The 25,818-nt window shown below is 50.3% G+C and overlaps 1 protein-coding gene and 1 long non-coding RNA gene across 42 annotated transcripts in view; one reads left to right on the forward strand and one right to left on the reverse strand.

Moving 5' to 3' along the window:
* Positions 1–4,795, forward strand: part of LOC138919651 (uncharacterized) — a 24,496-nt gene extending 19,701 nt beyond the window's left edge. Inside the window, exon 3 of the long non-coding RNA XR_011430037.1 lies at positions 4,157–4,795. This is a non-coding gene — a long non-coding RNA (uncharacterized lncRNA). The remainder of the gene's footprint in view (positions 1–4,156) is intronic.
* TRERF1 (transcriptional regulating factor 1) overlaps positions 1–25,818 on the reverse strand; it is a 195,544-nt gene that overhangs the window by 15,169 nt on the left and 154,557 nt on the right. For 14 of the 41 annotated variants that reach the window (XM_070245580.1, XM_070245588.1, XM_070245577.1 and 11 more), the window contains 10 exons: positions 22,453–24,153; positions 20,940–20,986; positions 19,887–20,037; positions 14,751–15,138; positions 13,989–14,055; positions 12,588–12,727; positions 12,352–12,455; positions 10,893–10,968; positions 2,669–2,757; positions 652–765 (listed from right to left, as the gene is read on the reverse strand). In XM_070245580.1, coding sequence (XP_070101681.1) covers positions 652–765; positions 2,669–2,757; positions 10,893–10,968; positions 12,352–12,455; positions 12,588–12,727; positions 13,989–14,055; positions 14,751–15,138; positions 19,887–20,037; positions 20,940–20,986; positions 22,453–23,895 — 2,619 coding nt within the window. In that variant the 5' untranslated portion in view covers positions 23,896–24,153. Of the gene's footprint in view, positions 1–651; positions 766–2,668; positions 2,758–10,892; positions 10,969–12,351; positions 12,456–12,587; positions 12,728–13,988; positions 14,056–14,750; positions 15,139–18,542; positions 18,846–19,886; positions 20,038–20,939; positions 20,987–22,452; positions 24,154–25,818 lie in introns of all 41 variants that reach the window. The other 27 variants (XM_070245561.1, XM_014734417.3, XM_014734425.3 and 24 more) reach the window with 4 other exon arrangements.

Here is a 25,818-nt window from a genome sequence, read left to right on the forward strand (position 1 = left end):
AGTGGTAGTAATTACCAAAGCCACAGGTGAGGGGTTCGGAGAAGATGTCGATCTTTAGTACGTACTTACTCTAAATAGGCAGACAATTCTGGACTGTGTGCTAACGAAGGAAATTGATGTCAGGGATAAATGGTGACGTAAGGCTGAGAACTATGTACACACTGCTAACCAGTTTCTCACTAATCGAGGGTTCCTGCCACTACCCAGAGGGCAAAGCTCCTCCTGGGCCATGCTTTATGGAAGCCGTGGTAAAGTCCTTCATCTTTCTGAGGCAGGTTATGTTCTCTGGTCAGTGGCATCTGTGACACGGAAGGATCAGGAAGGGGTATCCCAGGGGACCAAGGCACCCATTATAAATCAACCACGTGAAGACTGGGGCCACCCTGGTTTAACTCCTCTGGCTCCTACTTGCCTTGGAACGCAAGCCAACCCTCATCTCCTCAACTGAACACTGAGCCACAGGTCAAACCGGAAGCTGCCTTCCCCCTGCCTCTCCATAGCAGGAAGTCAGGGTCTGAATCCTGCCCATCACTCACTCACTGCAGCCAGCCGCCTGGGCAGCAAAGCCAAACCAAATACCAGCCACTTACTGACCTGGCTGTGGGGTAGGAGAGGGGCCAGCATAAGCCGCGACCGATCTGCTGCACTCACCACACAATCATCGATGATTTCTGCAAGGCGTGTCCGGTGCCTCCGCCCCAACCGCATAATTTTCTTCCACGTGTAGTAGTACTCCACACACTGAGCCACCGTCTTAGACTTCACCTGCCGGGAAAGCCATCTCAAGATCAGCTCCAGCAGTGGGCAGCGTGCAAGGCAGCAAGCTTTTGTGAAAATTTGATTTTGTAATAGGTAATAGGTTTAGGCAGTTCAATAAAAAAACCCCACCATATATATGGAATGAAAAGTCTCCTTCCCATGCCTGTTCTCCATCCATTCAGTTCTCACTCCCCACCCCAGCAACACAGCTAGCTCCTCTTACTAATTCCTTATCATTCCAGAATTCTTTACACATATACCAACAAACACGAAAATATACTCCTCTTCACCATTTTTTCTCACAAAGGTAGCACACTATATATATACATATATATGTATATATATATGCACACACACAGTTTTTCAACTTGATTTTTTTATAATACAGCCTGAAGATTTTTTTCTTGTCAGTCCAGAGAGAGCTCATTCCTTTTTTTAACCCATAAAGCAGTGTGCTTTTTCATTTAATGCGCTTGAATGCGTTTGGCACTCTGACTTGTTGACCTTGAAAATCTATTTATGAAAAATGTTCCTTAGTCGAACAGGAATATAAGGCAAAGGTGTGACGAGCCTTGTTTTTGCAGGAAACAAGCCCTTCCCTGTTCTCTCCCGACAGGGCAAAGGTAAATGTATTTTAAAGAGAAAAAATTCCTTTGTTTAGTTCATATATCTCTAAGCTCAAGGTAGGGTTCAATAATGTGGGTTTCCTGAAAGCAGATAAAAGGCTGGCTGTACCCTTGGGGGTGGGAGCACAGCCACCTACGTGGTGAGATGAGAAGGGCATCACCGTAAGTCCTGTCTCCCCGAAGTTTCCCCCATCATATCCACCTGACGTCTTGAATTTCTACACTAGAATCTTCTGGGAGTGAGCATAGTGTCCCAGAGAACCTTGTTTAAAAACTTGTATTGCCTGGCAAACAGGACACATGAGTCCATCGTCAGTGAACAAGGTCTGGGGCCTTCAAGGAACGAGGCCTAGGACAGGTGGGCACTGGGGGAAGGCGACAAGAAAAACCAGAGCATGGGAGCTGCTGGGCAGACGAGGCAGCAAAGAACACGTGGGCCTCTAAGCAGGGCAAGGCAGGAGTAGATGCAGATCTGGAAACAGAGGCAAGTCGGAGAAGAAGCCCACCTATTCCGATTCTCATCCATCGAGGCCCTGGACTAAGGACCAGAGACATACACCAAGTACACCACTGGGGACCATGGGCCCAGCCTGCAGCCAGTGGGTGCTGTCACCTGTGAGCCTGTTCTCTGTGGACCCGAACATCTTAATGACCTTAATGACACAATAATGGCTAAACAAATCATCGGTTTGTTGAGAATCAGTTTAACTTTCAGCCTAAACCACCTCTCAGCCAATTAAGGCCTATGAAGTTTATTATCTGCTATATAAAGTGCCATCTCATCTATGTGAAAGAGTTCTGTTTTGCCGTGAAATGCTGTAAATGTAAAGTATTATTTTTATTAGTACTGTCACTATGATTAGGGGTCCAACACCAAAACTCTGCAACTGGCTAGGAGGAGGGCACATATCCTCCCTTCTCCAATTTCCCAGAAAAAAGCTCTGTCAGAAACATGACAGATCTGTCAAATATACAGGAAATAAATTATATAAATTGTGAACTAGAAGCCCCAGATCTATTTATTCTGATAGAATGCATAAATTACACATTTTTATTAAGATAAAAATAACTCCCACCACTGCCATGTCCAAATAATTTATGTCCTCCTCCCCACATCCCTGACGTCAGGGCCGTGCCCTCCCGATGTCAGATACCATCCTTCACCAGCGAGGGGGGAAGACACGCTTTCTGTGAGAGCATTAAACCGCTGACCACATATTTATATGTATCTGCAGGTATGCCATTTCCAAGTTCAATTTCAAGTGAGCAATGAGCATGCTTACCATCTTCTGTACAAAAATAAAGTCTTTGCTGTAAGTGGCTAGTGCTTTATTAAACAGCTTTCTTTCTAGGGAGGTCCACTTGTCTGAACCTACAAGAAAAGACAAACCTCATGAGAACAGCTCACAGTTCTTCCCACTTTTAGCTGCTGGTTCACTTAGTTAAGTTACAAAATACGACTGCTGAGCAAATGGTATAATACACATCAAACTTCTGTTTGAACAAAAAGGCAGTGTTGTATAATGGTTAGCAGCCCTGAAGCCTGGGTTCAAATCTCAGCTATGGCCTTCACCTTGGCAAGTTACTGAACCTAAGACTCAGCTTTGTTACCTACAAATGAGAATAATTCTAATTGTCCCCACCTCTAAGGAATTTTGTGAAGGTTAAAGAAGGTAACGCACAAAATATGTCTACGTTAGTAACTGGAAAATTGTGAGTGCTCAACAAATTTCAGCTCCAGTCTTTATGTAATTATGATGTTCACAGAGCAAGTGCTCCTCAAAATGTAGTGGATTCAGCAGCCTCCACCATCAAGATGCGTTCAAAGTGACGAATGCAATGATGGAAGGTAGAGGTCAAGTGTCAATGGGGCACAAAGGAGGAACACTACACTCAGGTTAGTGCCAGGGCAACTGGGAAGGCGTCCACGTAGAGAAAACACCTGAGAGTTTTCGTTCTTTTTGTTTGTTTTGTTTTGTTTTTTTTGGTGAGGAAGATTGGCCCTGAGCTAACATCTTGCCAATCTTCCTCTATTTTTTTTTTTTAAAGATTTTATTTTTTTCCTTTTTCTCCCCAAAGCCCCCTGGTACATAGTTGTATATTCTTTGTTGTGGGTCCTTCTAGTTGTGGCATGTGGGACGCTGCCTCAGCGTGGCTTGATGAGCAGTGCCATGTCCGCACCCAGGATTCGAACCAACGAAACACTGGGCCGCCTGCAGCAGAGCACGTGAACTTAACCACTCAGCCACGGGGCCAGCCCCTCTTCCTCTATTTTTTTGTACGTGGGATGCCGCCACAGCATGACTCGATGAGTGGTGTGTAGGTCCACATCCAGGATCCGAACCTGTGAACCCCGGCGCTGCCAAGGCAGAGCATGAGAACTTAACCACTACAGCACCGGGCCTGCCCCCAGAGTTGATTTTTAAAGGACACAGAAGCAAGTCAGACAAGGAGGAGGAGGGAGGTAATTCTGAGGAGAGAAAGTGGCCTGTGCAAAGAGGCAAGCAGTGAGAAGATGCATTTCATTCATTTATTCATCCACTCAACAGATATTTATTAGATGTTTATGACGTGCAAGACGCTGTTCTGGGGGAAAAAAAGCTAACGTTTATAAGTGTTTGCTATGTGCCAGGTTCTAAGTACTTCACAGATATTAGCCATTTGGTTCTACCAGTAACCCTGTGAGATTGGTATTTCTGGTACTCATTTTACAGATGAGGAAATGGAGGTGTTCAAGGACTGAGCAGTAATCCAGTATGGTTCAACTACAGGGTTCCAGCAGACGGACAGCAGAGGAGGCGGCAGAGGCGACTGGGACCAGCTCCTGCCAGATCCGCAGACGAACGAGGAAGAGGCCCCGCGGTGCCAGGCTGGTGCACCTGCCTTGCTGGCTGAACTCGATATTCACGTTTCTTTCCTCCATAAAAGAGAAAGCAGGATGTGCAGATGATCCTAGAGCATGGTACCTGCCTGTTTGAGGGAAGAAATAAGGCCTGTTTCTAAGGGGAGTCCTAATTCTGGGGACTCCAGGGAAGGTGCAACCACTGTGGCTGGTCTGCAGAAAATGGCCTCTTTGTTCTGGTTTGTTCAGTTCTCCAGATCTCTGATTCTTTGGATGGTACATGGCTGGGCCTTTGACATTCCTCTGCCTCCCAGAGCTGTAATCCCCAAAACCACAGTATTTTTCCTCCCAGCCAGGACAAGCCCAAGGTTTCCATTTTTCCAGGGTTGATTGATGGGGCTGAAGTACGGGAAATCTAATCGCTTCTTCCCTTGGAGGGAGGCACAGTCAGCGAATCAGGTGAAACCACTCTGGGCAGGCAAGGGGTGGAGATCCTGGGATCCTTGAGAGAATATGTGACTCAGTGATGTAAACGCAGATTTCTGAAATAAACATCTTCTCTGTATGACTCCTTGATGGGTCCTCAAGTCAAGAGCTCTGGTTCCAGACTCAGAATATGCTCTCCAAGGCTGGGCCAGTTCAAACTCTAAGAAGCAGGGCCATCAGCCCATTTCTCTGGTTTGCAAGTTATCTCTTTACTTCTGGAAGGAAAGCAGCTTTCTGATTAATCCTTAGCAGAAGGAAGCATCTTTCACATGTTCTGAAGGCTGGGACATCTCTGGCTCTGCAAACCACCACGAAGGGAGGAGAAGAGGGGCTGGGAGTTTGGAGAAGCTTGGCTGGAGCGGACGTGAGCAAAGGAGGTTGGTGAGATTTGGGGTTCTGGAGCGGTTCCATCACCATTCCTCAAATTCTGTCCAACATTCAATGCCTTGGGGTCCCAGCTCCCATATGCTCCCCTTACCCAGGAGCAGAGGCAGGAAGAGAAAGACAGAAAAGATTAACCAACAATTTAGTTGAATGACCAAACAGCTGTCATGGTTCCTTTTAGGTATCCACCAAAATAGCAGAGAGATAAGAGAGATCAGGAAGATAAAGGTGCTTCTATCACGCTGGGGACATGTCACATCACCTGAGTCCCTGGACAAGCTTATAAGGAGGTTTATGTTCTGTCCTGCTGCAAATCCGGAGCCTGTGCAGCTCTGGGTTGCATCTCATATGGGGGAAAAGGTGACATTTTGCTGATGAAAACCCCCAACTAGATCAATGAGAATCCTTTCCTCCCTCAGCCAGACCATCCATTTCCTGAGTTAGAGTGCAGCTCCAAGATCTGGTGAGACCCTAACAGGGCCATGCAGCCTTCTCAGGCCAGGACCCAGTCTCTACAGTGGACATACTTTCTTCCACCTCACGCCAGGCTCATCACCTTATTACCGGCCCAACAGCAGTGTGAGAGTCCCAGGTCTTCTACTTTTGAGAAGCATGTTCCCAAATGGCTTGCCAGTTGCAACCCCATAGAAGGTAAAGTAGGTTCCTGGACCATCTGTTGTGGGGGATTCCCAAGCCTCATGGGGAAAGGAGATCTTCCCCCTGCCGACTCCTCGGTGGTTTTTAGGGCTGCTGCTCTGTGATGGGGTCTTCGGTGTGTTCCTGATCCTGATCCCAGGCTGGTCATTCTGCACCACCAGCCCTGGATTGCAAGTGGGCTGCACTCTCTCACTTTTCTCTCTGAGCCACTCTCCCACTCCGAGGGCTGTAGGGCAGGGAGCATGTGCTCAGAGAGCGAGAGATGGCTCCTCTACGTGGTCCTAGGGTCTGTGCTTTGGTGAAAATGATAGCACTGTGTGTGTGTGTCTGTCCAACAAGGGCATCCATGAAGCAAGAGGCAGGCGCAGGGCCAGAAAAACAAATCTGTTCTCACGTTCACACCAGAGCGGGCTCCATCTTCACCGCATCCTGATCACAGGATTGCCCATGGGGCCAAGAATCCCCTTCTGGCCTCCTGGACTGAATTCCCAGGCCAAAACCTGGAAACACCTGAACATGCTCTTCCTACCTAGTAAGGTCACTCTGCTGTGATGAAAGGGGTGACTTCCGTTAGGAGACCACAGGCTGCAAACCTGGTTCTGCCACTGACTCCTCCTTTGGCCCCAGGCAAATTTACTTAACTTCTCTCAGTCTCAGTTTCCTCTTCTGTGACTCACAGCATTTGGTCCTAGGTAGGTGCACAGTGAATGTTTTGGATCTTAACTGGCCACTTGGAGAGCAGATTCCAAGTCAGCCCACAGCTCTGGGACGCACACCGTCCTGTGCTGACGTATGCCTTAGTGGCCTCGCGAAGCTCCACTGTCCCTGCCAACGTTCTCCGTTCTGTGCACGTATAATCCCGCAGCCTTACTGCTGGCTGCTTGTAACCTCCACAGTCTCCTCCTCCGGCCTCTGAAGTCCTTCTGCAATCCAGTCAAGGGAAGGCTCAGGTGTCTCTCTTCCCTGGAGTCCCTGTCTGACGGGAGCACGTTCCTCATTCTTAGACAAGGTTCCAAGCCAGCCCTTCTTGGATTCTGTGTCTTGGACAAAGTCCAGGACAAAATGCAAAACCGAGGCAGGGGACTTGCTCAAGCTCTCCCCTTTGCTCTGCCCTCCCTTCCTCTCCAGGATCCCTGCTGTCCACCCAGCACACACGCAGGGTTAGTGGGCTGACGTTCCCCAGCACTCATTTGCTCTACCTGGGGATTCCTGGCTATCGGGCTATTATCAGCAGGGGCCCCTAACAAGACGATTAAGGCTAATTACAAAGAGCATAATTAACTGGAGGAAGCTGGTGCTGGAACAGTATCCAGAGGAAAAATGTTCTGAGCTGTGGTTGCTGGGAAACAGGCTCTGGACCGTGCCTGAACTGGGGGCCGTCTACAGTGAACCCAGGCAATGAAAAAGAGAGGTGGAAGGGGGAGAGAAAGTTTGGGCACGGTCTCTTTGAAAGAAGGCCTTTCTGTCTTCCTTTCAAGATTTGAAAACCCTTAATTGAGGCTGTTGTCACTGCGTCACACAAGAAAGGCACGTTCACTGTAGAAAAAGGGGGACTGTTGTGACAAGAGATCTTCATTTCCGTGCAAGGTTTTCCACAGTGGGTGAAGGATGAGTAATTTTTTTAGGGGTGCAGGTTGTGAAGCAGGGGATACCAAAATCCCTCCAGAGGCAAAAGGAAGGGAGGCCTCCATCTGAATCGAGAACTCGAGCTTGTCCACTAACCCTTTTCTTTACAAGTTCAGTGTCAGGCAAAGCAAGAGAGTAAGTATCAACTCAGTTCCTGCCCTTCTGGGGACCATTATCCAGCTAGAGACACGGGCTAAGAATGCCTGGAAAATGACATCACAGCTGTGCCTCCTGCAAAGTATTCTCTTGAGAATGTAATTCCGTCTCCTCATCAAACTGGGGCAGCTTCCAAGATAGAGACCAGTCTTCTCCCAACCGAGTGGGTATTTCCTCCAGGTCTCCCCCGTCTCCGGAGTCAGGTCAGGGTCAGGACCCAGTGAGCGCTTGGGCTGTGGTGGGAGCTGACAGTAGCCTCTGTTGAACCCTCGACAAGACGCTCAGGGCCAGTTGGGACACCCCTCCACTCCACACCCATCTGCAGGAATGACCAGTTCAATGGAAAATCCAAGGATGCCGCAAGCCATATAATCACAACCAGGCGTCCTCCTCAGCCTGACTCCCCCACGCTCCAGCCTTCCCCACCCAATCCAACTGCTAGCTGGGAGCAACTGCAAACAACTGCTACCCACACAGGGGTGGAGGGTGCTTAGGGAGGGCTGGACCGGGCACCTTGGTGTGGATTAAAGAGCGCCGGGGGCCACTGCAACAGCATCTTCCTCCTAGGATCTTAACAGGGCTCCTCTGGCCTTGGCAAGCAGCCCCCAGATCTGGGTGAGCTGCCTACCCACACGGTGTGTCTCCTGGGTCCCAGCATCGGGCACTTTCTCCTTTTTTACTGCGTTGCTTGGGATGGAGTGGGAAAGGGAAGGTCGTGAGTGAAGGAAGGGAAGCGATTTTCACAGGGCTGTGTCTCTGTCTGACTCCCCCTGACTTGCAGCCTCCTTCGCAGAGACCAGTCTTTCTGCCTTCCTCCAGGGCACAGACAGGCCTGGGAGGTCTCACCTCTTCTCTCTCTCTAGATGCCTGGAGTGCAATTCCAGGGCCGGGAGTCCGGGTGAGGTGACACTGGCCACAGCCGCAGAGCTGGAAGCCAAAGGAGATCCAGAGGATAGTGTCCCAGTGAGGCTGACCTGAGCCGACAGAGAGTCCTACTGGAGAGCAACCCAACGGGGCTTGGCACAAAGGCCAAGGCAGGAGGGGGTCATGGGGATAGGATTCACTGACACTCTAGAACCAAACAAGGGGGGCTGGTGGCTGGTATCTGGGGCATGTGATGGGGGTAGAGTCTGTGACCTCCCCTGTGGCTTGGAAGGGAACTGCTAAAGGGATGGAGTCAGGTCAGACTTTAGAGATCAGCGACCTCTGCTCTTTTCATGCATAATTCTAGAAGATTCTCTAGGGCCCAGTCTGTGATCACTTCCTGGAGAAAGCAAATGACTGGAAGACAGGTGAGCACCCTTTTCTTGGGGACACACAGCTAGCGGGAGACCAACTCTTCACACCTCTGTTCCACCTCTCTTGCCCCTAAGGATGGAAATAATTCCAGGAAGCAGGAGTGCTCCTGGTCTGCCTGTGGGATAAGGGGGCAGGGGACAGGCAAAGGATTAGCTAGGAACCCCCAACCACAAAAGATCAATTAGTTTTAGCAGAGTTTAGGGCCCTTTAATTTCAAAGTTCTTGGTACTATTTTAGTGTTTTTGTTTTATTTTGTTTGGGGCAGGCGTGGCTTGTAGTCCATAGCTTTCCACCCTTTTTTATGTCATGACACATATAAAAAAATAATACTTGCTTGGCACACTGGGAAGAACTGGAGGGGACCTGGGTCCCAGATGAGGCTGCTCACAGCTGGAGCTAACCAGCCCAGAGATGCCGGCCACCCCAGTCACCCCAAGGGCCGAGGGCAGCCACAGCAGATGGTTGGGAAGCTCCTTCTTGTCAACCAACTGTCCCTCTTACTATGGAAAGCATGAGACAGGCTTGGACAGCTTGTCGGGGTTTAATGGGCAGCAGATGATACTGGGAATTAAGAGAGGACCTGAATTGTTGCCATGGCAGATTAGGGAGCACTCCCACATCTTTCTACACACACTTGGGGCAGACGCAAGCAGGAAATGATGGAGACAAGTTAAGAAACCAGCTCCTTCAGGCCACTGGTTAAATGATGGATTTCTGCTCTCATGTGTCCTTTTTGGGTTTGCCTAGTTCCAGTAGTGGCCTGTGTGCTAAGCGCGACCCACAGGCAGACATCCTGGGCTCACTGTGCTCGGATGAGTGGCTTCTGAGGCCCTTTCATCCTGTGATGACGGGCAGGAAGGCTGACTCATGGCAGGAGCACATTAACTGGGGCAAACGGTGGTGTGGACAGGGAGCCCACTGAGAATGCTCCAGTATTTTTAGAGCAGCCCTCACCTTAGGCCACATCGGGCTGCCTGGACCAAGGACTTGGAAAAGGCATTACTAGGTTCCCAGGCCCACTAAAGTATTTAGCACCTACCTAGGGAGTGTCTGCTCAAGGTGCCAAAGAAACCTTCAAATGATTAACAATCAAGGGGCACTGCAGGTTGTAGCCCCCTCTGAAATAGAAAACCCAGGCAAGATGGTGGAGACCCTCCAGAATGGACTGGTTTACCAGTGAATGGAAATAAAAATGTTAGCTTCAACTTCATTTGTCATCTCAGGCTCCCCAACCTGTTTCCCTCTCTCTTCCATTCAGCTCTCAAACGTGGTTTCTCCTTCCTCCTTATTGGTGATATCACGTTAATCCACACCCTCATAAGACACACTCATATGTAAATATACATGTAAATATATGCATATGCAAATATATATGTATATGTGTAAATGTATGTCTTTTCCTAGCATTAGTGTGATCTGTTTTTTAATAACTGCCTCCTCCTCAGACTCCAAGCTGAATGAGGCAGGACTCTGTCTGTCTATGTCTGTCATAGTCACTCTTCCATCTTAATGCTTAGCACAGTTTGTTGGACATAGTAAGTGCTCAATAAGTAATTGTTTAATAAATGAGTAACAACAGCCTCTAGGACATACCAGGCATTGGGCTACATATACTATCTCTAATCTTCACAAAGGGATGGAGTATGAGCCCATTTTACGGGGGAGGAAACCAAGGCTGGAGAGGGCCAAGGGGCAAGATCTGAACCCAGGTCTACTGATTCCAAAGCCAGGCGGCAGCTGAGTGTCGTTGCCTCTGTGCCGTACCCTGTGGTACTGTGGCCCTTTCCCCTGATGCACCCGTCTCACTGCCACACACGCAGGCACTGGCCACTCTCGCCCAGCTCTTGGCACACCCATGAGGGGCAGGAGCTCGCACAGCTCAACGCTGCCCCACCAAGAGACTCAACTGCCCCCTCAGTTATGCCCCAAAGGCCTTGAGGTCACAAGCAGCAATTAGGACAGAAGCAGTGCCATGTATTATTAAAAATCGACCCAACCAAACATGCAAACAGCCTGCTCTCAGGTAGCAATGGGGCCCAGGGCTCCTGGTGACCTACCGGCATAGTGGTAATTTGCTAAAGGATGACATTTTAACCTGACTGGCTTCCGCAGCAGCAGCATTTCCAGAGCAACCTGCAGACCCATGGGAGAAAAAAGGTGAGAGTCAGGAATGAGTCTGTGTGTCCTAGGAAGACCATCTACCTAATGGGGAAAAAGGGTCCAGCACTGCAGAGCCCGGAGCTGGGGGTGCTGGAAGGAAAACCAGAGGGAAAACTACTTGGGGTTTCCTTTCTGGTCAGCACCTAGCAGGGTTTGCCGTTCTAACCCTCCCCCCAGCTCAGGAGAACAGCCAGCTAGTCATGTCTGAGACCCCACTCCTTCCTTGGTGAGGGCCTCGGCCTCAGAGAGATAGTGGGGCCTCCTCTGAATGGAGGCTGGGTCTCCAGGGAAGGACTTCAAGGAAATGAGTGGGTGATATGTAACTGTTTCTGCAGAAAAGTCATATGTTTCATTATAATTGAACACAAACAGCTGTATTAGTAATAACCATACTACACATTGTCCTCCCAGAGAGCCTAGCTAAAGAAACCCTTTCAAATCTGCCTTCTTTAGCCTTGTTGACTTTGAAAAAAATGCTGCAGGCAGAGTTGAGCAGTGGATGGTTCAGGGGCAGAGCAAGGTCTAGAATCTTGCTACTCCAGGTGTGGTCCACAGACCAGCAACATGAACATCCCCCGGAAGCCGGCCAGAAATGCAGAACCTTGGGCCCCACCTCCAGAACTGCTGAATAAGAACCTGCATTTTAACAAGATTCTCCAGGTGACTCGTGTGAACGTTAAAAGTTCTTGAAAAGTACCAAGAATTTCATGAGAAGGTAGTATTGGAACATTTGTTTACATTCACATTTTCATAAAATCAAAAAGGAAGAAGCTAGATCTGGTACAAGAATCATGTATTTACTAAAGGGGAAACTGAGGTTAATGACTGAGTAATCTTGTTAACAGCCCAGGTGCAGGAGGCAAATGGTCAGCTCTGATTCTGGCAAAATGGCACCAAAGTTCTGGTTTGACCAAAGGACTGTGTCAAAGGTGGAAGCATGACACCAGCTTGTACACAGCAAACACTTCATTTTGGTTAAGGGAGAAAACGGTTCTAAGAACATCAAACATTGGCTGACTTCTACAGTAAGAAAGAATTCTACCTCCACCCCTGGAGGCCAGTTTTATGATGTGAAATATAGGACTGCTGAAGAGAAATTCTAATTTCCCAAGACAGATGTGCCCATAATTATTACTTAGGAACGGATGTGTAAACGGAAGTCCAACTGGAGGTTTTCCTGCAGGCTTTTAAATCCTGACCTTCTCATTGAGGTAAGGAACATGAGGTCTATGGCTTGGTCATCATCTTATGAATTGTTTGTATGGTACATGGGACAACACAGAAACCTGGGAAAACAGTTTCAGAATTCTGACATGAAGAGGCAGATTGTGAAGCCTACTTTTCATGGTTCCTTACCATCACATCACCTTTGGCCTCGAAGAGAGAGTGCAAAGCAAATTCAGAATTGGTCCCTCCACCTGGCAATGCACTTGAACAGCACAAATTCAGGAGATTCTCCACTGTTGGGAACAAGGAGAAGCCACTGTATCAGAGAGAGCCCAGCATCATAGAAAAACACGGCAATCCTGGAACCAGGGGTCCTAGCGCGAGCGTCAAGGCTTCCCCACCCAGTTCTTCCCCTGCGCCAATACCTCTTTGCTGGAGGTCGTGGTTTTCTAGCTCTGGCCAGGGCTTCCATACCAGGGTGGCCTTGTGTGTGTCCTGGGCCAGGGCAGAGACATCCTGGAGTTCTGGGATCTCTGCTTGGAATCTCAAGCCAATGTTGATGCGTCTTTAATGACAAGAAGAAAAACAACAGTGTAGTCTTCAACTGGAGGCCAAGAGCAACTGTCAGGAACTTGAAAAAGAAGGAAACCAGTTTCTTCTGCAAGAAGAATGCAGCATGGACCATTTCCTCACAGCGTGATCCTAAGATTCCAGCCACGGCCTTTTCACTGGGATAAGGAATAGCTTTAAAACTGGGGAGAGATGCTGTGGGGAACAATGGAGAAGTCTGCCTGGGGCTTCATAGCTCCCTATAACTGAGAGAGGGGGTGCTAATTCCAAGGGAACAGCTCCCAGAATATGGCCGATGGCCCTTTTTAACCAGGAAAAATGGGACAAATATAAAGTGCTTATTTCATTTTTTATCCCTTTCAGACCACTTTCCCATAAATTATCCCATTTGAACCTCACAGAGACCTGTGCTGTAAGGAAAGCAGTGATAACTACTCCCATTCAATAGATGAGTTAGCTGAAGCCTAGAAAGGTTAGCTTGATCAAGATCAAATAACAAAGTGGCCCTAGAACTCAGGTTTTCTCATTCCTGACTCAGTCTACTCAGCACTCTACCATCTGGCCTTTTCTGTGCTCATCCATGAAAATAACCACCTTTCTCTTCCATTATATCTCCCCATCGCCCACCCATAACTCAAGTACTCAACAAGCCCATTTGAAGGACTGGCCAAGAATTTTAGGCATGGGGGAAGCAAGGGCATTTGGAAGGAGTCCTGTCGAGAACTGTGAACCATGAGAGAGATGCCTCAGTGTTACTGAGAACGTGAAAGCATGTAGCCACAATCGAACTGGTCCATGGAGCCAGAGATGGGGACACTAGGTTCTCTGAATACAGGGCTTCCTCCTTTTACTATGTATTTAGTCTTTGGTAAAGGCCTTGAAACACTGGCAATTGTAGAAAAACAACAGTACTTGAAAAATATCACAATCCTACAATTTCTACAACTTCTCCCTCAGGGGCCACTCTGACTCCAGAAGCACTAACTACACTTCTCAAAGCTCCTCATCCCTTTCCTCAGCAGAGGCTTCTGTTCTAAAGAATAATTGGGGGCCGGCCCAGTGGCGCAGTGGTTAAGTTGGTGTGCTCTGCTTCAGCGGCCTGGGATTCAGGATCCGGGGCGCAGACCTACACACTGCTCATCAAGCCATGCTGTGGCGGTGTTCCACATACAAAATAGAGGAAGATGGGCACAGACGTTAGCTCAGGGCCAAGCTTCCTCACATGCACACAAAAAGAACAACCGGCTTTTCCTTACGGTTCAATGTCAACCGTCTGCTCTCCAGGCCCTGGGGTGACTGTCACACTGCTGCCATCGATGCTGTCTGAATACAGAAAACAGAGATCACTGGTCAACAGGGAAGGGGTACTGAAGAAACTGAAGCAAATGAGCAATTACTGAACAGTCATAATAGGGCCCCCGTCCTACCCAACCCATGCCAGAGTCACCACCACTAGTCTCCAAGGAGCTGGAGTGTGTGCTAACTGGTTTAGGATGACCCATTCCTCACACAGGGTAAGGAGAAGCCAGCTGCCCCACTCTGGTCTGCTAAGCTGTCTTGTTTCTACAGAACTATTCTTGCTCCAGAAAGAGACCCTGGCTACAGGCTCTCCCTGCTTGATCTTTAAGCAGCACACACCCTAAATGTGGAGGCCCCGGTCTTGCACATAATCCTATCTGTACGGCTACTTAGTACTTTTCCCTTGGGTGCCTTTACGCAATTATCCACCACACAGTCCTATTATTTAGTATGTGCACACTTCAACTGTTTCCTTATCCCAAAGAGACTGTAATCATCACTTCACGCGTTTGTCTCCTCAGCTAGACGGTGATTCCCCTGAGGATGAGTATTCTCTATTTGTTCTAAGTATTTCCAGCACCAGCACAGTGCCTGGTACATGGAGTAGATAAGCCACACGTTAGGGGCGTCAAAGAGAGAACTACAGAAGGTGAGACCTCGCAGGGAGGTCCCCTGCACAGGCAGGGGTGAAAGCCCCGGGTCCGGGAGGGGTGACTCACTGGAGCGGCAGAGCAGCACGCGCGGCGTGGGCGTGAGGGGCGTGAGGGGCAGCTGGGGGTGGGCGCCGGGGCCGTGCCCGGAGATGAGGACATTGCTGAAGAGCCCCGAGCCCTGGCGCACCGGGCTGAGCATGGGCGGGGGCGTGTAGGGGGGCAGCTCGTGCGCGGGGTCCAGGAGCAGGTGGTCCCCCAGCACGCGCGGGGAGCGCAGCTGGCTCTGGTACAGGGTGGCGCCCGAGTAGGAGGCGGCGGGGCTCGGGTGGTAGGAGGGCGGTGGCGGGATGAAGAGCGGCTCGGGCCGGTGCCGGAACTTCTTCTTCTCGGGCGCCGCGGGCTTGTGGGGCTCCTCAGCTTTGGCCGCGCCCGGCTGATGCTTCCTGGGAATTTCCTGAAACGGGGAGAATGCTGCGATTCAGATACCTGGGCTTTCCCCACAGGCCGTTTCCACAGGTTGAGGGGAGGGGAACTTCCGTCCTACTCCGGACCCCTTTCCACTCGTCTGACCCCAGCATTCTTGGCGCTAAAAAGCAGCCACCTCTGTTTCGGACCAGGCGGGTTCTGGTGGCTTCACTGGGGAGAAAACTGGTGTGGAGGAAACCCCTCATGTCTGGAGGGAGATGGGGGTGGTAGGAATAGTGAGTGGGCAAGAAAGAATCAATTCACATTCTTTATTGCTTATCACCGCATTCCCATCTGGCGTGGGATCCAGCTGAGCGGGCCCTTTAATTCCCCACTGCTCCCCCGGGACAGACAACAGGGACAGATAACACACGTTCTGAGAAGGGGACAGAATAATCCATTCAGGGAAGCTGGGCAGAGGCTGTGGGGCAGGAAAAGGGGGTCAGGTCTAGCCAAGGTTCCCAGGGCCAGTGACCCACACTGGGCTCTCTTTCAAGGTAACTTTCTGGCTGAGGGAGAGCCATCTATGATTTTAAGGCCCCTTTCCTGTGCTCCCCTAGAAACAGAGCCAGTTAACCTCCCCCTCACCACCCCTCACTTCTGCTCCCAGCACTGGTGGCTCATTTGTAGCAAGCCCCTCTCCTCAGCTGGCTTCCTGTCAGCCGTGTTAGTTTATTTTATGGCAGCGGAACCAAGCATAGTCTGGAAGGAAGGTCTGCCACGTGGATACATATATACCAATAAGTAAACATATGCACGTAAACAGAGAAGCAGGGCGTGCCAAAGCCAAACAGAAACAGACTCGGGTTGTGTGCCAGCATCAGCCCAGGAAAATGAGGAGCTGGGTGTGGCTGCAGAGGCAGCAGTGCGGCTGGGAGAGGCGGCAGGGGTACTTGCAGAAAGGTTCTGGGTAGTCTGTGGTACCCTCTCAGGCCCTGCAGGCCAGTGCCAGTCACAGCCGCAGTCCCTCGCAGTTCCTGTGGCCAGGGTGGCGCCTGAGTAGGAGGCAGCAGGGGGTGATGGGAAGGGCTGGCCACAGTCACATGACCAGCTGCCTCCAGGCCATGTGACCTGCCCCTGTCGCCCCTCAGCTCTGGGCTCCCTCTCCCTCTGGACCCTGCTGCTGACTTGAGCACTTCAGGCTGCCCCCTCCTTTGTCTCCCTCAGCTTCGTTGTCTTTTGGGGCCCTGTCCCAGCCTCTGGGATGGGAGCCTAGTGAAGCAGAGAGGTGGGGAAAGGAAGAGGGCAGAGGACCCCCAGGCTCCCAGCTCACCCCTAGGGGGCTCTCCTTAGGCGAGAGCACCTCAGCCTGCCTCCTCTCCCACCAGAGGGCTCCTCACTGCGTGAGGCTGAGGTAGAGACAGGGGGCTGAGGAGAATGGGGAGAGGATGCCGATGCCCCCTAACTTGGGGAGCAATTCTGAAACTTTATACCCTATTCCTGGTAACTGATGAGGTCATGTGAGCACATGCAGACCTTGTGTGACCTCAACTCTGCACCAGAATCCAGACCTCCAATCATAGGGTCAAATGTCCCTCTTGGGCTTCCTTTACTTGAGCCTCTGGTCCTGCTATTCCAGCTCTAAAGCTGGATCTTCCAGGCAAGGCTCTGAGACCCTGGGCCAGAGAAGCCACCTACAGTGTCAGACCCGGATGTCACTTGAGAGGGAGCATTTACAGTGTTCCACCCCTCACAAGCTATTTGGACCCTCTGTGGGGGAAGGCCAAGTACTGAGAGGTTTTAAAAGCTCCCCAGAGGGGTGAGAACCACTGATGAGTCCAGTCTCCTCAAGGTCAGGGGAGAAATCGAGGCTCTGAGAAGGGGCAGGTCTCAGCTGCCTTCAGCCCAGCTGGCTAGGAGCAGAGCCCCAGGATTAAAACTCAGGGCTCCCGTCTGAACATTTTAATTTCTTTATATCAAGTGTCAGGATATACTTGCTCACATTTACTCAATCCCACCTACATGCTTCCACTTCGGCTTATCTCCCAACTCATGACGTCGCTCTCACCGTTTCCACAAAGCCAAGTCCATCTCTGCCTTCAAAACCCTGCTCAGAACGCCCCTCATCGTGACCTCTGATTCCGACCAAACTCATACCAAACTCCCTCGCCCCTCCCAGTCCCTAATTACTTTAGCTACCCAGGTGTATTCCCTCCGGCCACACCAGGGTCATCACTGTTTCTCCTCAGCCCTGGTGCTTCTCTTCCTGTCTTGAATTGGGGTGGGCGGTGCTGCCTGAGGCTCGGATCCCTGTGTTACTAGGAACCTACTGTCTCCAGCTTCAGGCTGTTTTCCAAGGGAAAAAACAGTGGATCTCCCACCAAATTAGGAACTTCTCTGGGCAAAGAGGGAGCTTAGCTATGTCACTTCATCTCTGCCTGTTGCTGGCACCCAAGTCCTGCCAGCTTATGAAAATCCTCATCCCCAGAGCTTCTCCACCAGTCTCTCCTCTTCTGAGACCTTGATATTACATAGAGAACTAGAAAAGCTCTTTTTGTACTTTCCTAGTTCTCTTAATTATCCTCCCTACTTCTACTCTAGCCCAACTCCACCCTCGTGCCTCCTGGAATCCCAGCAGCCATCTATTCTCTAAGGACAAATATGACCCAGCACACCACTTTGTGGCGAGGGGACAAATCTGACATAGTCAACCACATGGGGTCCAGACTCCTCGGAGGAGGGAAGGAGGGAGGGAGTGGGGGAGGGAGAGAAATTCAGAGAACGAGATCTCTGTTTCAGAGCGAAGCTAATAAGCTGCTTGGGTAAAGCACTTGGAATTTGAGAAAGAGAAGGAGAACTTAACAGTGAGTGAGAGATGCAAATCTCTTTGCTTTCCTGAGATTGGGGGTGGGTGTCCCTCAGGGGAAATTATTTCAGGAGCCTTAATGAATTAGGTCCTCCAAGGGTAATTTTGCAAGTGTGATACTGAAAATATTAATCATCTGGTAAGGGTGACCATCAGAATGGACGCCAGGGCTATGGCTTGGAGGCCCTGCTGTGCCAGGGGTTACATCTTTGGTTGCTACATTTGGGGAGGTCTGGAGATCCTGGGGGAGGGGCCAGGGCCCTGGGCAATAGCTATGTACTATCTGGAACAGTACTTCTGTATTTTAATAACCGATTACCAGCTGAGTTATCATTTCTGTTTTAATCTGGGAATACTCTGCGCCTCTCAGAATCTAACCCAGACCTTTAGCCTGGAAGAGTAACAAGTTACTGGATAGAGGGCGATGTGAACAAGAATGAGATTCCCAAGGCGGCCAGGGGGACGCAGCCCTGAGTGGCCACGCCATGTCTGAGCTTAGGCCAGTGACCCTGGAAGAGCTGTCCTCATCTCCAAGAAAGCAAAGGGATGTCCCCAACCCGGGCGGGCAGGACAGAGCAGCAACTCACAGCAGGCGTGCGGGGGGCAGCCCCTTGGGGGGAGTGTGGGGGAGAGAGGGTCATCCTCACGAGCACGGGCATCTCGTCGTCCGACATCGAGCTGGCTGGCTTGTCTCTGGCGGAGGGGGCGGCAACGACGCTGTTGGCGAAGCCCTGAGAGCTGGGCTTGGGCGGGAGAAGCTTGACAGGGACAGACACGGGCATGACCATGGGCGTGAGGCTTTCTGCCTCGGGAGGGAGCTGCGGTGGCGGCGGAGGCGGAGGCGGCAGTGGCGGCTGGGGCTGAGGCGGCGGGGCCTTCTCTCCTTCCTCCTACACAGACAATAAAGGCTTTGATCCTGGGCTGAGAGTAGCTCTCACAAGGGGAGCACACTTTGCTTTTCCAGAAAGGTTCCAGGACATCATGCATGGGTGACAGAGAACCACTGCAGGACCCTGAGTCCCTGGGCTCAAGTAATGACTGGGGGCAGTGGACAAGGTCACACACTCTATTTTCTACATTTAAGAAACCTTGACCATGCATCACTTGTATATCAAAACAAATATTTAGAAAAATTTTTGTGTGGTTGTCATTGATTTTTTTTTTTTAAAAAGGATATGGACTTGCAATCAGGCAAAAAAAGACCCCACATAAGTTTTTGTGTAGGATCTTTTAATACTATGGGCCTCAGTTTACTCATCTGTCAAATAGAAGACAAAGTTCTTTTATCTGGCATGGTCAGGAGCTGGAGGGACCTGGGTAATCCAAAGTTTTGGCAAACAAAGCATTAATCCCATACACTTAAATTAAGATCAACAATATGCAAAGAATCGAGAAAATTCTTTGCATTTTAACCTAACTCTAAAGCTGCATGGATGGTTCACTACGTGGATATCCTACCTGGATAATCCTGAGGGCATTTAAAGACCTTTGGATGCTAGAGTCTAATACGAGTGCCTGATGAAGTGAAAACGCTGGCTGAGAGCCTGTTGGTTCCATCAGCTCTCCTTGGCCATTGACTGCTGATCGGGAAAGTCCAAGTGACCCTGGGCTTGGGCGCTTCAAGTAGCTCAAGTTAAAAATAATATTGCATCTACATGTTTTCTCTGCTGTCTCCTCCATGAGGTGGAGAGCCTGGGATCCCCTAAAAGGATTACTAGTACCTTTGTTTTGACTCTTGTTCATGAAGCCAATGGAAGTGGGACTGTTTGACCTGTCTGGCTCCAGCGTCAAAGTGTAAGCACTTCCCTTAATTGGGGGAGGACTGTGCCTCCCCAGGTGCCCGCATGGGGCTCACACTCTCTGTCTGACGGCAGCAAAGCAAAGCAAGCAGCACATGGGCTGGGGAGGACTGGGCACTGGCTCCTGCTAACCTGTTTGAGGCTGGGGGAAGCCCTCATTCCCCCGTGGGACCGCATGTGGCCATTCAGCGCAGGCAGGCTCTTGAACTCCTTCAGGCAGATGGAGCACGTCAGCTTGTTCTTGGCATCAAACTGTTCCCCAAACACTCCTTTTAGTTGGCCACTGCTCAAGGGTAGGGCCAAAGGGAGAGGACACGCACGTTGAGGAAGGGGAACAGTGATTTATCACACGACCTCACGCCCTAGGAACCCATTTTACCCATCCACTGCCCCCAGGCCCATTGCCCCACTTGCATCACTCCAATACCCTTCAGAGAAGTAGACCCAATTTATAGATGAAAAACTGAGGCTCAAGAGTGGGCAAGGGCTTTCTCAGTCACGCAAGAGTTGCTCAAAACGCTCGTCTTCATTCCAGGACTTCTGGTGCTGGGTGTTCCCACCTGTGGCTTATTACCCATCTAAGGTCAGCTTGGGCTGCCTCTTCCAGAAGCTTTCCCTCAGAGACACCTGTCTGAATCCTCTGGGTCAGCCTCCAGACCACACGTGTTAGCAGTTTATCAGGCTCTGGCTAAGTCTGTAATTATTTACCACACCCATGAGTGGAGGACACAAGTCTGTACTGTTCACTGTTGTATTCTCAAAGCTTAGCTCCATGTCTGGCACGCAGTAGGTACTCAATAAATACTCACTGAATGAATAAAGGGACAGTGGACAGAACATGGGCTGTGGAGTCATTCCCAGCATTGCTACTTACTTGATGTGCAACTTTAAGCTCTCTGAGCCTCAGTTTTTTCGTGTGAAATAATAGGAATAAGAAGCAAACAATGGTTGAGTGCTTAGTATGTGCTAGGCACGTGGTAATCCTGTCCACCCTCACTGGGTAACATTATTACACATACTACAGAGTGCCTAGCACACGGTGAGCACTCAAACGCAACAGCTGCTACTATTATTCCTATAAACTTGAGGAATTGACTTTGAATTTGGAAATGAATCATGAGAGACAACCCAGGAAAACCTCCCAGTCTCCCAAAATGCCACCAAGCCTCCTTGCATCCATCCTACCTTGACTCAGGGGACCCTGGCTGGGCTCTGCCATCAGGTAGGTGCATCTAATTTTGAGCCATGCAGGACACCGGAAGAAAGAAGAAAGAGGAAAAACATGTGTTTCTGATGGGGAGGAGTCCTTGAGTGGCGGGAAGCCCAGGGCCTGCACTTTGAGGATTCTTCCCCTCTCCACCTAGCACTCATCCTGCTCACGGCTGCTCATGCCCTCGCTCTTCCTCACCTGAGACTTCTTTCCCTTGACTGCTCCCCAGCTTGGGACCACGCCCCACTCTGGGAGCTGCCGCCAGCCACAAGCCCACCAGGACTCAATTCCCCACCTCGTCCCTTCCTGTTCTCCCAGTCTACCCACTGTGTGCACAGAAAGGCTCCATTCCCATGAGAGACACAGAATGGAGAGAGCTGAGCGACACAGCATCATGCCGAGAGACCTCCTGCTCAATTCCCTTCCAGGCTTGGCCATGTCGTCTGATTCTTATGTTCACAAAGGCTCTCAGTTACAATGGGCCTGAGTCCCAAACAAAATGGCATCGAAGGGAGTTCCTTTCTGGCCTTCAACCTCCATCAGAGTCCTCTCTCCATCTATCCTGGTCTTATTCAGGGTTCCCTCCTCCTCTGACCCTTTGCCACATGTGTAGCACTTGGAAATGCCAAGGCATGAACAGTGGCCAGTATATAGTAGGTTGTTTTGTGGTCAAATACATTTGGGAAACAATCAAGGGTTAATAACCATGGCCCACAGGCTGAATCTCGTCTGCAGACATGCTTTGTTTGGCTACACTGCTTTTAAAGATCTTGAATAAGAATGCCATTGGATGGGGCATCTGCTCTCCAGGCCACCACAGTTGCCACCACTCCCTATTGTCTCATACCAGGCCATTTTGCTTATAAACTTTACCTGCCTGGATCCTGTGAGCAGCTAAGGTTTTCATCTCTGCAACTACATGAGGTAGCCCCTTTGGGAGATCCACAGCGCATATTAGCATATAAAGGCTCTGAGAAGCCCTGAGATTGCAACTTGTTCCACTTTAAGAAACCCCCAGATTTATTTATCCAGAGAACCCATTTCCCACCCCCAGCAATATCCATTAAACATTCTACAGAACTCCTGTTCTGAGCAAAATACTTTGAGAAATGCTGTCCTAATGTGGTCTCCCTCCCAAAGGGGCAACAATTTCACAGGGAATTCCCGGAGGATACAGATCTAAGGGGGACCAGAAACCCCCACCATGTGGTCCCTGGGCACATGACTCAAGCCTTGATCATTACATGCATCATTCAGGACCTGACACGGTATTTTGGCCATCTCCTTAGCAAGATTATAAGCTCAATGGGCAAAGTCAAAATTGATTTTGTATTCTAAGTGCCTGGCATAGACCGTGCCTGGCACTTAACAGGTTAACATTTGTGGAATGAATAAACTAAAGGGTTGGAGGGGTCAGAGACAGGACTGAGCTCTGGCTGGCCCTGTAGCACACTAAGACACCAAGAGAAACTTGCACTGTGAGAATACCTGGGGCCACATGGCACTGGGAGAGAGCTGCTGGTTCTGAGGCCCCATGTTGTTGAGGTGGATCCCACTGGGGGACAGGAGCGGCCGATGGGGGAGGGCACTGCTGACCCGATTCAGATCCGAGCTTGCTGGGTCTCCCAATCCTGCATCAGGAGGCCCCAGGTCCCCGTGGGAGCTCAGCATGGCCTGGGCCTGCCTGTCGCTGGGGTAAGTCTTGGGCTGACTGTCCTCCCGCTGCTGGTGCTGAGGCAGGTGGCTCTGCTGGTAGAGGGCGTGGCTGTAGGACTGCTGGGGCTCCTGGTAGTAGTACTGGGGCATGGAGCCCAGCTGAATCAGCTGGACAGCGTGTGCCTGCTCTGGGGTGTACTGGTGGGGGTCCCTGTGATAAGAAGGGGGCTGCAGGTGCATCTGTTGCTGCTGCTGCTCTTGCAAGTGCTGCATCATGGGTTGGGACTGATAATACTGAGGTATCTGCATTGAACCCTGCCGCTGCTGGAGCTGCAGCTGCTGCTGCTGCTGCTGCTGCTGTTGCTGCTGCTGCTGCTGAGGCTGTGGTGGGCGAATCTGCTGCTGCTGCTGCATTTCTTGCATCGACATACGCTGCTGCCCAGCCTGCTGCTGTTGCTGCTGTGGGTAATACTGGTGCTGCTGCATCTGTTGCATGTGCTGGGACAGCATCTGTGGGGCCTGCAGTGGCTGTCCTCCCGGCACTGGCATCTGAGCCAGTGGCTGCTGGTAGTCATAATACATGTGCCCTTGGCTAGGGTGCTGCCCAACCTGAAGCGCTGGTTTGGACAGCCCACCAGTGAAACCAGGGTGAGGCTGCTGGGGCACCTGCTGGTAGCGGGAAGGTATAGCCGGTGCTGGGGGCTCCACGGGCTTCTGGGACAGCAGCTGGCGGAGGGCACTGTCCGGGGCCCCATCCATCACTGCTGACTGGGTGTGCAGCACCTGGGCCATATTGTTGACCTGAATTCGCAGGTTTTGGTTGGCAAACACCTGGGTGAAAGAGTCTAGTTTGTGCAGGACACCGCTGGTGAGCTTCTGAGTCCGGATCTCACTGGCCTGGGAGTAGGTGTATTGGTAGCCATCGGTGGGCTCAGCCTGGGCCGGTGCCCCCCACATCATGTTTGAGTTGGTCAGGTTGCCACGTAGCTGGACATGGTTTCCAGGCCCTGCATGGCCTCCCCACCCTCCCTGCCTCGAGGTATCCACTTGGCCAAGGTTTTTGGAGCCAACAGGCAAGCCTAGACCGTCTCGAGTATCTTGAGGGAAGTGGGGAGAGATGGGTGAGGCCTGAGGGGCATCCATGGCAGCCCCTGTGACTGTATTCCCATAGTTGTGGTTCAGCCCGCCATGGACCCCAAGTGGTGGCTGTTGGTAGAAAAGGTTCTCACCACTGTGGGCCACGTGGTTGGTCTTGTACAGCTGCTGATCCCCCATGGTGCCCGCCTTGGTCGTGCACGTCCAGCCACAAAACCATAAAAAAAGGTAAATGAAACAAACCCAAAAGGACTGAAACCCTGAGAAGCTGAGAGAAAGCGTCCACACTACTCCACGGCTGACATGTCTGTGAATGCGGCTGGAGCCAGGTGTTCCTGTTGGCCTGTACCACTCATGTGCAGAGCGGCGGGTTTTACATCCTCGCCCGGGCTGAGGTACGGAGCAAACACCAGCGTGGGGAAGAGATGCCGCTCACACCTGCAAGACAAGATGCAAAGGACAGGAAAGTATTTATCTGGATGTTCTGCGACAAGCAATTACATCTACCATGACCAATTATAGAAATAAATACAAAACAGAAGACTTGATTAGAGATAGCTAGTGTCATATACTCCACACCCTTCTCACTGATTCTGCAGATCTTGACCCTCATGTGAGATGTGAACTCTCTTACTTTCAAGCTGTTGGCCAATGGCTCACTAGTTCATTGATTGGTCAATTCACTGTTATGCTCACTGATTAATTCATCCATTATTCTGGGACCCTGCTTTTGAAAGCTCAGCACTATTCTAGGACGTGCGGGGGATACGAAGACATTTAAGACATTCATTAATCAATTTATCTGCTCAACACTTATTAGACACCTACTAAGTGTAAGGCAAAATGCCAGGAGATGATTAAGACATAGGCTAGCTCTTCAAGAGCTTACGGTTAGAAAAGGCGACAGGTTATATGAATAAGTACAAGACAAGGAGGAAAAAGATGCATGTAATAAAAAGGTAAAACTATGAGTATGGAATTCAGACTGGAGAGCTTATTTCTAGCAGAAGAATGGAATTAGAAAAAGCTTCAAGGAGGAGCATTGCACGTGTCCATTTGCCTGTTAGGTCAGCATAGTTACCTGCCGCCTCGTGGTCCCTGCCCAGGAAAACCTCTGTGCATGGGGCTGACCACCCAGCCAGAAGCCTATGACGTGGGCTGGCACAAAAAAATAGGCTGGCCCAATCAGATTCCCTCTCTCAGGAACATGAACTAGGAAACCTGGAGAGACTGGTCTAGTCTGGTTTGAGTTCACACAGTTCTTTCCTGGGCTTCAGGCTGGGGTATGTAAACCCCTGGGAGTATATGAAGGCTTTCCAAGCACCACACACGCACTCAAAGTTTTAAGAGAATCACTTTCCATATCCTCAACTTCCATAGAAATTCTTTTCTAGAACTGCTGCACGATAGAGGCACAAGTTGTCCTCTTATACCTGCTCTTTCACAGTAGCCTTCCCCCTTTACAAAAGAAAGGCAAATCACTTCCCATCCGTCCCAAATCTTCACTGGGTTACCGCCCCAGGGATAACCCCCCACCCACCACCACACAAGTTCTACTTTCTTTTTTTTTTTTAAAGATTTTATTTTTCCTTTTTCTCTCCAAAGCCCCCCAGTACATAGTTGTGTATTTTTAGTGGTGGGTCCTTCCAGTTGTGGCATGTGGGATGCTGCCTCAGCATGGCCTGACAAGTGGTGCCATGTCCGCGCCCAGGATCCGAACCGGCAAAACCCTGGGCCGCTGAAGCGGGGCACGCAAACTTAACCACTTGGCCACGGGGCCGTCCCCTATTTTCTTAATAGAAAATTGAGAAAGCGAGGAACTCTAATAAATGAGTAGTCAACCTTCTTTGCAAGCTGGGTGGTTTCCAATTCTTACTTTATTAGGAAGCCCTAATAGAAGTAATTAAAATACAATTATTAGTGATAGACCACTGTGTGATTTTTGGTCTATAACTCAGAAGTAGACCAAGAACTGAGTGACCGTGCTTTAACAAAACTTGTATTTCTATTTGCTGGTTCACGTGAATGAAGGTTTTCAAGTGCTTACATCTATATAAATGAAAATCGGAAATACGATCGATGCTGATCCTTTTCTCATGCTAA

The sequence above is a fragment of the Equus caballus genome, chromosome 20 (genome assembly GCF_041296265.1).
Source record: "Equus caballus isolate H_3958 breed thoroughbred chromosome 20, TB-T2T, whole genome shotgun sequence".
Taxonomy (NCBI): Eukaryota; Metazoa; Chordata; class Mammalia; order Perissodactyla; family Equidae; genus Equus; species Equus caballus.